The sequence below is a fragment of the Acartia tonsa genome, chromosome 6, assembly GCF_053477335.1.
Source record: "Acartia tonsa isolate MP-2025a chromosome 6, ASM5347733v1, whole genome shotgun sequence".
Lineage (NCBI taxonomy): Eukaryota > Metazoa > Arthropoda > Copepoda > Calanoida > Acartiidae > Acartia > Acartia tonsa.
Genome location: NC_137265.1, coordinates 41,464,009 through 41,477,497, shown reverse-complemented (window position 1 = coordinate 41,477,497; position 13,489 = coordinate 41,464,009). Strand labels below are relative to the sequence as shown.

At 30.2% G+C, this 13,489-nt stretch overlaps 1 protein-coding gene across 2 annotated transcripts in view; it reads left to right on the top strand.

The window, feature by feature from the left end:
* LOC145322689 (protein jim lovell-like) overlaps positions 1-13,273 on the top strand; it is a 47,886-nt gene extending 34,613 nt beyond the window's left edge. The window contains exons 8-11 of one of the 2 annotated variants that reach the window (XM_080164898.1): positions 9,711-9,853; positions 10,471-10,548; positions 10,932-11,069; positions 11,179-13,273. In XM_080164898.1, coding sequence (XP_080021024.1) covers positions 9,711-9,853; positions 10,471-10,548; positions 10,932-11,069; positions 11,179-11,916 — 1,097 coding nt within the window. In that variant the 3' untranslated portion in view covers positions 11,917-13,273. Of the gene's footprint in view, positions 1-1,750; positions 6,046-9,710; positions 9,854-10,470; positions 10,549-10,931; positions 11,070-11,178 lie in introns of those variants that run through there. The other variant, XM_080164899.1, reaches the window with a different exon arrangement.
* The last annotated feature ends 216 nt before the right edge of the window (positions 13,274-13,489 follow it).

Below are 13,489 nucleotides of genomic sequence, written 5' to 3'. Positions count from 1 at the left end.
AAGTTAAAATGCAACAAATCCATTAATATATATGGAAAAGAATAAACAGAAGAATAGATTAATACATTATAAAGAATAAATAAACAATTTTGAATTTGAGATGAGATTTGATTTGTTTGATTATGTAGAATAAGACAAATATTAAATCTTCTACATATACTTCTCTAAATACAAATAGAAAGAATAATCAAATATTTTAGTAATTATTTACAAACTTACAGACATCATACTAATTTATCGTGTTACAAAGACGCTTATATCCATAAAAAGCATAGGCAGACTAATATCAAATATTGACAAAATTCCAGCTGCCTATTCAATATGGCAGCCATTTTAATTTGATATTAGCTAATATGTTATCTTAACTTCCTCACATGGACAGACAGACCCCGCCTAATTTAAAGGTTGCTACGCTTTTCTGAAAAATACGATTTTAGTGCTCTTTATTTTAGGAATCTTGTAAACAATTTTGTTTGTTATGAAACAAAAGACTCAATGAAGCTTTCATATTCACATGAATCTATGAATAGTTCAATAAAAATTTGAGAGTGGTTACTCCCCCCCCCCCCCCCTCCCCTTAATTATTCGAAATTAAAAGAGAGTAAAAGAGAGAAAAAATGACTGATATTCATTAAGAAAAATGTTTTTGATAAATAATCTATTGTCAATTTTGAATCCCATTATTATGAAATCTTTTTAAGTATAAATAAAATCATATATACAACAGATTTCAAATAGGATCTAAATTTTTCTATAAATTCGTTGTAAGTTATTTGTTTTTAAATTCCACATTAAATATATGTAAATTAAATAATAAAAAATGGATTTATTATTACTTGGATCTTACACCAGATTATCATGGACTCTGATAAATCAAACTTGTAGCGGGCTAAAATAACAATCCCTACTCTCCATCCCCTCTTTTCATACTCTTATGAACTAACTGACCAATAAATGACAAAATAAATAGTTACCTAAATTGGCGACATTTTTTCCCTGTCCTAATATCCACTTATATTCTACATCCATTATGAAAATTTAGAGAATTATAACCTTATATATGAAAACTTATTGTTTTTAAGACACCATCAAATCTTATTTCTCTATCTACATGACACAACATATTATATGACCATATATCTTTAAACCAATACTATGGCATGTATTTAAACTAAATTATGACTACAATATGACCAATTATATTATGACAATTTGACTTATTAAACTTTTGTATGTAAATATTGTAAAATATACATATAAGCTTTTTATTCATTATTTTTTTTTTAAATGTTAGATATAATTTTTTTGTGAATTTCTTAGTTTTTTTGTCAATTTTTCTTCGTTCTTCCTATTTTCAAAGTTTCACATTTTTTACATTATTTTAATTCTTCCTTTTTAAACTTTTTTGTTGTTGTTGTAAATATCTATTTTCTTATTGAAAAATCTTTCAAGTTTAGACATTTCTATCTTTTGAAACATTGAAAGATTTTAATTTTTGTGTTTGTTATTTTTCATAGAATTATTATTTTGTATTTTATGTCTTTTTATGGATAAACAGATTTTTTATTTTTTTGGTTACTAAATCTTTTTGTCCATTTTTTATTTTGTTTGTGTATTATTTTAACATGTCATATAAAAAAAAAATCCGGCAAAATAGATTTTGAAAGCACATAAACTTGAGGTAGAGAAAAGGGTCCTTCTTATAGGGATACATAAATCCTTGACCGTATCATGACCGGTTTATTTTAAGGTCGGCGCAACAAGGGTCAGCACAGCGCGCCCCGCGGCGGTCCTCCCCGGTCCTGGACCAACGACGACCTGACCAAGGCACTCGAGATGGTGTGGAACAAGCGGATGACAACATCCCAGGCTAGCCGCGTGTTCGCCATCCCCTACAACTCCCTCCTTATGTATGTCCGCGGAAAATACGGAAAATCTCTGCGGTTGGATGCACTTAAGAAGAATACGCCCGCGGCAAATGATAATTTAAACACAATCGGCAACAGCCGATCAACGCCTAAAGAAAAGAATATAAAACGTGAAGAAGCTAAGGATAAAATGATGCGTAAAGCTAGCAAAGATGGAATTGCCAATATTGCCGTTAGCAAAGCTGGCGGTATGGGCGGAAATAACAGCAACAGTATTCCCCCGCCGTTACCCTTCCCACCTATGTTCCCATTCGAGCCACCCGGTCTCAATCCATTCGGCCCACAGGGCCTGTTGCCGTTTTCACCGCTAGGCGGTGGCGAACCGCCAATCGGACTGTTTGGTCTGCCCAACGCTGAGTTTCGTATCAAGGACTTGATGCAGAGCATGCAGACTCTCCACAACCAGAACATGCTGGCGGAAGGGGAGAAGCTGAAGGCTAATTTGTTGTCGGGCGCCAATATTCCCGGCCTTCACCGCAGTCAGAGGAACAGCAATATCAGCGACGATGACATTTCTGTGGGCGGCAACTCAAACAAAGATCTGCCCATCGGCCTCGCCTCCTTGTTGATTAAGGCAAAGGAGTTTCAGGATCACCAGAGCGGTAATAAAGACGGGGATAAGCTGATCGGTGGTGGTGAGAAAAAATCGGAAAGCGGTAAATCTGGCAGCACCAGCAGTAGCGCGGCTAACAACAGTAGCGGTATCAGCGAGGATATGGAGACAGAGGGTGATGAGTCCTTGGGATCCTCGGCGATTAAGCCGCTGGACACATCTGTGAGTAGCGCATCTTCCGTCACCACTCCCGCCATCAAGATACCCCCATCAACAAATGAGATATCTGCTCAATAAAAATCATACAAAGTATTATTAAGAAAATAGCTTTTTATATGTATAAATCTATTATATAAATTTTAGACTCTAAAAGGGCATTATATGCTTTTGAGATACTTTTTCTACAGTGATTATTATATATAATTTCTTATATTGTAATAAAAAAGACAGTCTGTATTACAAAAAGGAATTCGGATCTCAAAGAATGAAGAGAAACTCCATGACTTAAGAATACATTCCAAGCGGCATTATTATGAAAGAAGTATCTAATCATTCCAAAACACAAAGCTAAAAAACTTATTAACTACAGAGCTTGTGAAATAAGTATTAACTAAAATAAACAATAAAACATTTTTAGTATTTAACAGTAAAAATCAGTTTTGGAGAGAAAAAAAAAACTGAAAATTATATTTGAAGATTATGTATATGTATTATATAAAAACACTTTAGTTAATAGTTATGTATCATTATGTATCATATTATGTACTAAAAAACTTTGGGCATTTTTTGAAACCTTTTATGTAAATGATGAAAAAAAAACCTATTGTAAAAATTAAAGGTTTGGCTGTTTAGTAGAAATAAATTGGCATTATCCATTACTATAAAACCAAATTTGTTTGAAAATTAAAGTATATTATAACAAGAAATATTTATACTTAAAATTTTCAATGTGATATATTAAATACTTTAGTATGTCGTATTGTTTTCATACTAAAAGTTTGTAAAAAAAAACTCTGCATTATATTATTTGTACTAGTATATAAATATGTATAAAAACATATATCCCAAATCTTCCACATTTTTAACCTAAATTCGGGTCTGCTAATTGAGACTTAGAAAGAAGAAAAAAGGCAATTAAAATTCTTCCTTAAATAAAATAAACTTTATCCTAACTTAAAAATGTATTAATAACTGAGAAAAAAATGACTCTAAGCAACTTTGTCTATCCATAAAATATCTAGTTTTCCATAAGGAGTTGCTGCGGGGTAATATTCCAGTAAAATTACCCCAAAATCTACTTCCAATTAACATTAACAAATGTGCAATGCTGTTTAAATATTTTTCATAGAATGTGTTATGAAAATTATTATGATTGAAAAGTCGTATTTTTTAGTGCTAAAATGTTATTAGTATAACATACTCTTGCCCTTTTTTAGTTCTTCCAAAAGATAGGGTGAAATAAACAGCAGTTTTTAGGAAATATTTTAATATCAATAATTTTGCTAAAATCCAAAATTTGCTGTTTGTTTGGCGCCCTTTTTGCAATGATATAGATTCTAAGTTTGAAGAAAATATTCTAAGAAAAAGTATATTTTCTATTTTCCATATTTACTGCACCAGTCAAAACAAGGGAGTGAGAACTTCATTTTTTACCCATTCATTTTTGTTTTATAGAAAGTTTTATAAAGTTGAAGTTGTTTTTCTTGCATAAAAAAAGTTAGTTTCTCACTCTCTTTACATAAAAAAAGGCACTATACTCTAATTATGAAGTATTACAAAGTTAAAACATGTTGTTTATAAAATATTATTATGCATTAATAGTTATATGTACTTAGTATTCTTTCAGTTATACAATTTTCTTGTTACATTATGTCAGTGATGACCATGCCTAAATTATTATTATTTTAAACTTTCCTGTGCATTCCTTTTATTTATGCTAAAAAAACTAGTAATTTTAGAAAAAGAGCCCTTGTAGTTTTTCTCCTTAATATATATTCTATATATTTGTTTTTAAAACTTGTTTTCTTATTTTCCACTTAGGTTTTAATTAATTGATACGATTCTTTTGTTTGTCATGTCTAAGATTTCTATATAAGGTCTTATTTCACATCAAAAATACTTTTTAATTTTTAGTCAATTTTATTTTTATATTTAGAGCAAATAATAATGTGTTTTGATGAAGTGTGTAAAAGTTTGAACATCTTTGTATTGGTGTATTACAGCTTTATTATCAGATATCGATAATCACAAGAGTCCAATACTTAAAAATATTTTCTCCATTCCTTATTAATTCTTTCTAAAAAGGTTCAAAAATGTTTTTCTCTAGGAAGCTAGGGGTTTAATTTTTAGATCTCATCCCATATAATCATCTTTGAAAGTCTTTAAATGTATATATACTAGATAAAAGATTTTACAATTATTTTTAAGTATTGGCGCGAACTATTTCTAATAGAAGGGAAAACTAAAAAAAAAGGGAATCGAATGCATTCAGGATTTTAGGTATTAGACTTACTTGAAAACATTATTATTTGCTTTAACTATAAAAAAACATATAAGCAATAATAAAGCAATAATTTTATTAGTGCAATAATTTTAAAAATAAGTCATTCTTCCAACAAATTTCTTTTCTTTTCTAGAAACCTAAATTTGAACTTAATTTACTGGTTTATTTATATTTGAACTTATAATTACTGGTTTCATGGTGATCAATTTTACCTTTTGTTCACTGTACTAATTTCTTCTCTGGTTATTAGGGTGTCCCAAAATTTTTAGATTTAGTAAATTTCACTTTTGGAACACCCTAATTGTGATACTTACAGCATTTTGGTGAATTTAATAATGTAACCATGTTGTTTTTAAATGTATTCTGGTGTTTTTAAGTCAAGTCATATCCAAAAAGCAATTAAGATGGGCATTATTTATCATTTAATTCAGAAATTCTTTCAGTTTTTTGACCATTTTTTTAAATTTGAATTAAGAACCAAGTAAAAGGGACCAATCTATTTTATATTTATTCTACAAAAACCAAGAATTATTTCTTTAAAAATTAACTTTAGAGTTATTACTTAAAATTGAATGAAATTGGTTACATAAAGATTCTTACTTTAATGATTATTTTGTATTATTTTACTATTATAATAATCCCTATTTAACCCCTCACTTTTAGTTATGTATAAACCTTTATGTTTATTTTATATGTAAAATTCCATAATCAACTCCATCCCCCAATCTAAATTAATCTCCCAAAATTATTATCATTAGCATTAAAAGAAACTTTAGAGGCATTTTTGAACCAAAAAAATATATTATGAAAATTATGTATTTTATATGAATATGTAAAGTTTTAAATAAAATGTATACAATTAAATTATATATGTATTAAATAAAACTAAAAACAGAACTTATAAAATGTAGTTAAATAAAAAAAGTTCTTGCTGTATAAATAATAATTCTATATGGTTATATATAAATATTTGTGTTTATAATTTGATTGTATATTTTTTAATAATGTGCTGAATAATTGATACAGATTGATGAATAAATGAGCGGATGGAAATCAAATAATTGTTTTTCATTTTTTCTAAAAAAAAATCAGAAATCTAAAGGGATAAGACTTTAACTTATAAATTGATGTACATTGTACATCCTCAATATAAATAAACAAGATAACCCTTTCTGTAGATTTAAATTAGGGATTGAAACGTGTGTAAACTCAACTTAATGAACCAACCAATCCAAGTTCAATAAAAGTCCCCCAGAGTTGTTAAGCCAACGAAAAAGAAAGCGTCCAGAGAAAACTTTGGGGACTAATGTAATTAACAGCCCAATGTACCCTCTCATAAATGCCTTTTTTAAATGAAAAGTTCTGGTGGATACTGTTGATATTTTGAGGCTTTAGTGTCAAACAAAATCCATTAACGAGGTTCTGTGGTAGATTAAGTTATATACATATGATTAGATTTCTGAAAGGTGTTCGATTTTTTTTTATGTTGGACATTGTTTTCCAAAATCTTGTACTTAACTGGAAAAACATAAGACTGTCTGCCTAAACTATTAAAGTGTCAATTAGTAATGGATTTGATATATACGTGGATGTATGGACTGGACAGGGGAAAAACTGTTGTCAGTTTAAGTTGCTAACATGGAACTCATTTATCGGATAGTTCGTTCATCCAGGGGATGGGGTAGTTGAAAGGGGTTTAGTTATTTTAACTCGCTGCAAGTTTCACTTTATTAGAGAACATAAAATCTGGTGCAAGATCCGAGTAATAATATATCCTCTATCAAATTTGTTCAAAACCGTTATATAATTTTTTTACAGTATTTAAAGAGTTCATTAATAGAAGTATTTCTAACAGTGTATAAAGATGTACACGAAACAATGTTTACGAATAAGAACTTCAGGGACTCAAACTATATGCACAGTCAAGGATGAATGGATGATTAAATAAATCTACAATCCCTTCTCCCCCCCCCCCCCAAAAAAAAAAAAAGAATCATCGGCTTTAAACGGTAGAATTTCATACAGTAAAGATTAGTTTTCATTGTCCAATCCCTGATAGACAACAAACCTTTCCCTTGCAATACCTGACCAACGAGGCCTTTTCTCCATAACCCCTCATTCATGGAGGATTAGAGGGGGGGGGGGATTTGATGCAAAAAAGGGTTGATTCATAATGAAGGTCATATTAGGGTGAAAAACAACATGTTCTGATAAATATTTGACTCATTTTTACATGGTTCATTTTTGCATTGCTTTTGAACAAGGTTAAAAATAGATATTTATAATAGGGATAAATGTGTATATTTGGGTTAAATATTTTTCAATACCAGGTAGGGAGAGGTCAATGGCTATTTCTTGTCAATAGTTATTAGGAGATTAGAATTTGGGTGATGATAAATTCTTCGTGATATTATATATTAAGATCTGAGTAATCGCTGAACCAATCCGCATCTGCTATTGGGAAGTTTACTTTTGTGTTTCTTCAGCTTAAAAATAATACATTTAATGAGCTAAAAGAGAAAGATTATTATTTATTTCAAATCAGGGAGGGAGGTGAAAATGGGCTGTTAATTACACTATTCCCCAAAGTTTTATAATATCGTTTTCTTATTCATTGGTTTAAAAACTTTGGAGACTTTTATTGAATTGGGATTGGTTGGTTCATTAAGTTGAGTGTCCAAACTTTTCAACCATTAATTGTAACCTACATTAGGGGTAGTTTTGTGTATCATCATTGGAGATGTTTATGAATTTATCGGCCATTGTCTTGTTTCTTTAGATTCCTGATTTTAAATACCTGTCCCATGTTTAAAACATAAAAATATCAAGGTATAGAATTGAAGCAGAATAGAACTCTATATCAGGACAGGACTGGCAAGCAGCCTAGATTTGTTTTGGTAGAAACGGTTTGTTTTTAAGCCAAGTTTGGATATTATTGTTGTAAGTTGTGATTGTATGACCTAATACTTGTTATTATATCAACTTTTACAATAGAGACGTCCGTACAAACCAGCAGCTGCGGCACCATAAAGTGTATCGCGCTGTGCTAGCTATTAATATAAAGTTACACCATTGCTAGCTATTAATATAAAGTTACACCATGATTTAATAATAAGGTATCTACAGCTGCTATGTTAGGTATATTAGATACATAAGTTGTGCAATAAAAGGGTTGATTGTCCGTTATGAATTAGCTAATTACTGAACAGATTAAATTATCATTTTGAAAAAAAACTCATTTCTGCCCCCTCCTTCTTCCTTTGTTTAAAGAGCCCCTAGATGCTAGGGGCTTAGTCGCTAGTTTTATTTTAAGGTAGATATAGAACTATAGTAGTAATCTTATCGCTTAGAGTAAGACAATTTACCATTTATACTTATTATTAGGCTATTTCATCTAAAAAGTATTAAAATTTTGAAATAAATTTAGCTGTTTTCTAAGAACCTAATTTGTTATTGCTCCCAATACTTGAATTAAACTCTCTGTACACTCTTAAAAATATTTCACAAAAAAACGGAAAAAAAATTCTGAATAAAATTAGTTAATAAGTATTGTAAAAAAATACAATTTCAATAAGCTAACTTCTAAATTTGATAAATTAAAAGTATTTTAATAATTTTTTTTTTGTAAATTTCTTGCAGTGTATTTTTGTTCTGCACTTAAACTAAAGCAACACAATAATGCTTTAACTATTCATAAACAGATTAGAACATAAATATTAGAACCAGACTATTTTCTATTTGATTATGTATATTTTATTTTAAATTAAAGCCTTATATATACTTTCTTTTAAATAAACATAATAAACCTTCTTGAGAACACTAGAAATATGAAAGATTAAAAATTGTGTGTGTGTGTGTGTGTGTGTATGATCTCGTGTAGCCGTGACACGGCCAAACGGACAAATGTGTACAGACAGACCTTAGCTATACAGTAGCACCGATACTAAAAAACACACAGTATGTAAGCAACTTTTATTACTTTTAATGATTATCAATGTATGGAGCCTTTTATTGTACATTAGCTAGAAGCATATGAAATAAATAATAATTATTTACAATTTTACTATACACGTTAATTAAATATATTACTTCATATTTATTTCATTTATTTTTTAACACTAGATAATTATATCTACATTTTACAAATATAGGAATTAAACCATAACTTCAAAAAGTTTCGCTTTCTTTGGATTTAATCGAAAACATTCTTGTTTCTTTAGCAACATATCAATTTTAATTTAACAAGAATTAATAGATTTCTGAATTCAAATTCTTAAAAATCTAATTATTATTTATTACATTTTAACTGGAACATTCAAATTAATTTTTGGTTAAATTCATGACGTCTTATTATTTCTTTATTAATATCTATTTTAAAATTCTTCAAAATCTGATAGATCAAAACGGCCATTTGATGTTGAAAAACAGGGAAGCTTACGCCCATAACACACAAAGATAAAAAAGCACTAAGAATGGAAGAAAAAAAGAGAAAGTTAAAATTTATAATCTAAAGAAAAAAACTTATATTTATAGTTAGGACACATTTTTAATACAGAATAAAAAAAAGATAGAGGAAAAAATGTAATTTTAGATGAAAGTTTCCCTTTTGGTTAAGGTGAAATTTTTTAATTAATTAAATTTTTTGCATGTTAATACTGGTTTTTGATTTTTTGCATGCTTAATAAAATATCTATACAAAATTCTAATGATTTTTCTAAATGTTCAGGAGTGTCCAGCAAGCCCGGGCTCGAGTACCAGCGCATATCCATCGACCGTAGCAAGTTGTCTGAGGACGAGGCCTTCGAGCACGCCATTGACATGATCAGCACCAGACAAATGGGATTCAGAAAAGCAGCTGATTTCTTCCAGGTAGGTTTTTTATTTTTTACTTTTTGTCTAATTTTTCAAAAAGCTTTGCTAATATTTCTAATAAACAGTGTTTTTTTACCCCTAGCCTATTGGTATCGAGCCCCAATAGGAGGATTTGCCCCCAAACTTCGCTGAACGATCGGTTCAGAAGTTTACGAGATCTTACTTGACATACAAATATACAGACAGACATTATGTTACTTTATAGAATGAGATCGTCGTAATTGTATATTAAAAACTTCATCAAATTTTTTTATATTTATTTAATCATCTTATTTATAGCAGTTAGAACACAACAAAGCGTTTGAAAGAAAATATTAAATTATGTTAAATACATAAATGGATTTAACACTAGATTTTCATGTTCTCTAATAAAGTGAAACTTGCAGCGGTCTAAAATGATGATTTTCCCCTTTTACCCCATCCCCTCTCCTAATACTGGATGAACGACCTGACCAATAAACATGTTAGCAAATTAATTTGACGACAAATTTTCTCCTACAATTTTTACATAAACTTAATAACAATATGTTACTCTAGAAAATACGTTTTATTTTTGGGGAGAAGATAATTTTAACGTCTCTTGTCCAATTTCTAAAAAATATTTTGTTGTTAAGGTATCAAAGTGGAAGCTGTACAAGACCGCCAGAAAGCGCGGCATCTATGCAGAAATCAAGAAACAAAATCAAGCTCATGTAAGTAATTTTCATTGTAGCGTCTCTACTTTTTTCATAAACGAACCAGCTTTTATTGATAATTTAGGCTTGTTAGAATTGTCCATGCGTTTTCAAACTTTGCATGATAATTCCTTTAACAATTAGGTACTATTTAGAGAGCGTATAAACTCTAGTCTCTATGTCCAATTAAAACATGATGATATTTTCTTTTTTGACAAACATTTTTCCATGATATAATTATCCTATGCCTCTGATCTTTGGAACAACGATTCCTGGGACAACATGGTACAATATTTTAAGCAAAGTATCTCTATAATAAAGTCTTAAATATGAAATTGTGTCCTGAAACAGTATACTCTGTTTTCAACAATTATAGCATGCTAATATGGACTGTTTTTCAGGCTCTCTCCAAGGTTCCTGGTAACGTGCAGCACTTTGCAGAGCTGGGAGTTTACAAGCAGAGCAGGAAGAGAGAGGACAAAGGCGACATTTATCCTGGTCCTCCCATTCAGAGATCTTCTAATACAATCAGAAGACAGGTAAATTAGTCTTTTTGACTATTTTGAACATTCTTATATGTCTTAATTTGGGACCTAATAGTCCAACAATTCATGAGATCTTAAGTAACCTAAACCATATTTATTGCAGGAGGACGACCACCCTGTTCCAATGCAGTACAAAACCTTTTCTCTGACGACGCATGAGCCGCCGCAGTCCACAATTCCTGGCGGTCGTCACCACCTTCCTCTGCAACAGCCGCAGCACCACCACCACTCGCTGCCACCAGCACCCCATCATAACAACAACAACAATAATGTTAGCAGCAGCGGAGGTATGCGCAGCAGTGCTGATTATCCACCCTATGGTCATGGCCATAGTGGACATCACTCGGGGCTGCCCCACCAGCCTCCAGGGCCGCCACAATCACACGGCCACCACAGGATAATTGCAGCTGCAAGCCTGAATAACAACAACAATAACAACAGCATCCCACTCAAGATGAGTTTTGAGAAGCGGGGAGATCCTAACGGTCATCATATTAAGCTAGAATCCCTCAACCGGGGCGATGGCATGAATGGGCCTCCATCTGGAATGATGCAGCCCATAATGGTGCGAGGGCCCCTACCCCAGATGTCTCCACCACCCCGTGGTGGCTCAGAAGTGCCTCCTCCCCCACATCACTCCCGAGTTGTCCATGGAGGACAGAATGGTCACAGAGATGGAGGTTATGGAGGCGGGTACACCAAGTATCATGATGAGCCGATACAGTTGACCAAGCACAGATACAGCATTGACCAGGCGGAGATTGATGATGATGAGGATGAGAGAATGCTTGTTATTGCGCATAAAGAACCTGCCAAGGAGGAGGTTTATCCTGCAAGATAAAAAAAATCTTCACCTTGTAGATTTTTAAAAATCATTTCGCGGATTTTTTAGAAAGTTGTAAACATTTGCTTTGTAAAGAAGAAGTTCCACAAAAGCATACATGAGGATTTTTAATATAAATTTAAAATTATAAAGTGATATAATAAAAAGTCTTTCTAAATATTAACATATCCTCTTGTAGATCAATTTGTCAGTATATAAAAATACATTATCCCTGTGTTCTAAAAGTTTAAGTAAAAAAAACAAGTTTTAGCATCTGGTGAAGAAAAAAAACATTAAATGTAGTTAAAGACTAATTACAATTCAATTTATTGAAAGATGTCTTCCAAATATATTTACATTTAGTGATATTAACTATGAAAATTAATTTAAATTATTGTGATTTTCTAAAATGCTTTATATTCTTTGTAAAAAAATTATACTTTATTTTCTGTTATCAATTTTTGAATGCTATATGCCCTTTGTGCAGCTATTTTTGTCATAGTAATTTAGTGATATTTTATATGTAATAATATCTTCCTATATATATTTCTATGTGCTTCCATTTTTAATATTTATGTCTTCCAAATTTATCTAATGTACAAGTTTTTACAGTTATACTTTCATTATTTATATTATAATTGTGTGTTTTTAAGTTTTTTTTATAGTGTTACATTTTTTATTTTTTACAAGTTGTTCATTGTCTTATAATATTCAACATATAACCTGCGTTCATGCTAATAGAAATAGAATGATTTAATTTAAGTTTCTAGTCGCAAACTAGCCAATATAACCATACTTTATACTCAATAAAAGTATCAAAAGGTTAAATTCATGAAGTATATTTAATTTGTCAAGATATTTATAAAGTGACCATTTATAAATTTAGAAGATTAAGTGTAAGTTAGGTAAATCATGAAAATAAGACTTTAATAAACTAAATGAAAATATCCCTTTTGTTACATATTACTTTTTTAAAATTGTTATTTCAAACCATTTGTAGACTTTTGAATATATAAAGTCAGATTTTACCATTGAAAATAAGATTAATAGTTAGGTTATAATAGGTTTCAGTAAGCTGGTAGCATAAGATATTTATGGTAAAATTTGGCTATATACATGTTTTTTCTATAAAATACTAAATCTAACTTTTTTGTTTTTGTTCTTTTATGTTGAAAAATCCAGTGCTTCCAAAATTATGAGTAATCATGAACAGTAAATTATTATGTAAAAATTTTAGAACAATATATTTATATTTAAACTTTATGGCATAAAATATTATTAGCATAATTGCGATTTAGATAAATTGTATTTTTAAAATGTTTTAAAATATGTATGTTTATGAAATTGAAATATTCAATAAATAAAAATAAATAAAGCTTTGGTTATTTTTTCATGTTCTATTTTTAACATAATGATTGATTTTAACTGGTATTTATTTACTTTTTAACAAAGCTGCTACTCTATAAGTAGAACCTTTTGTTTGTTCATTCATAATATTTGCTAGTTGCTCTACCCCTACCCTCGTAGAGGGCGGGGAAGGTAAGGAAAATAGCTTAAAACCACCCCAAGCTTCCATTAAAAGTCCAACCAA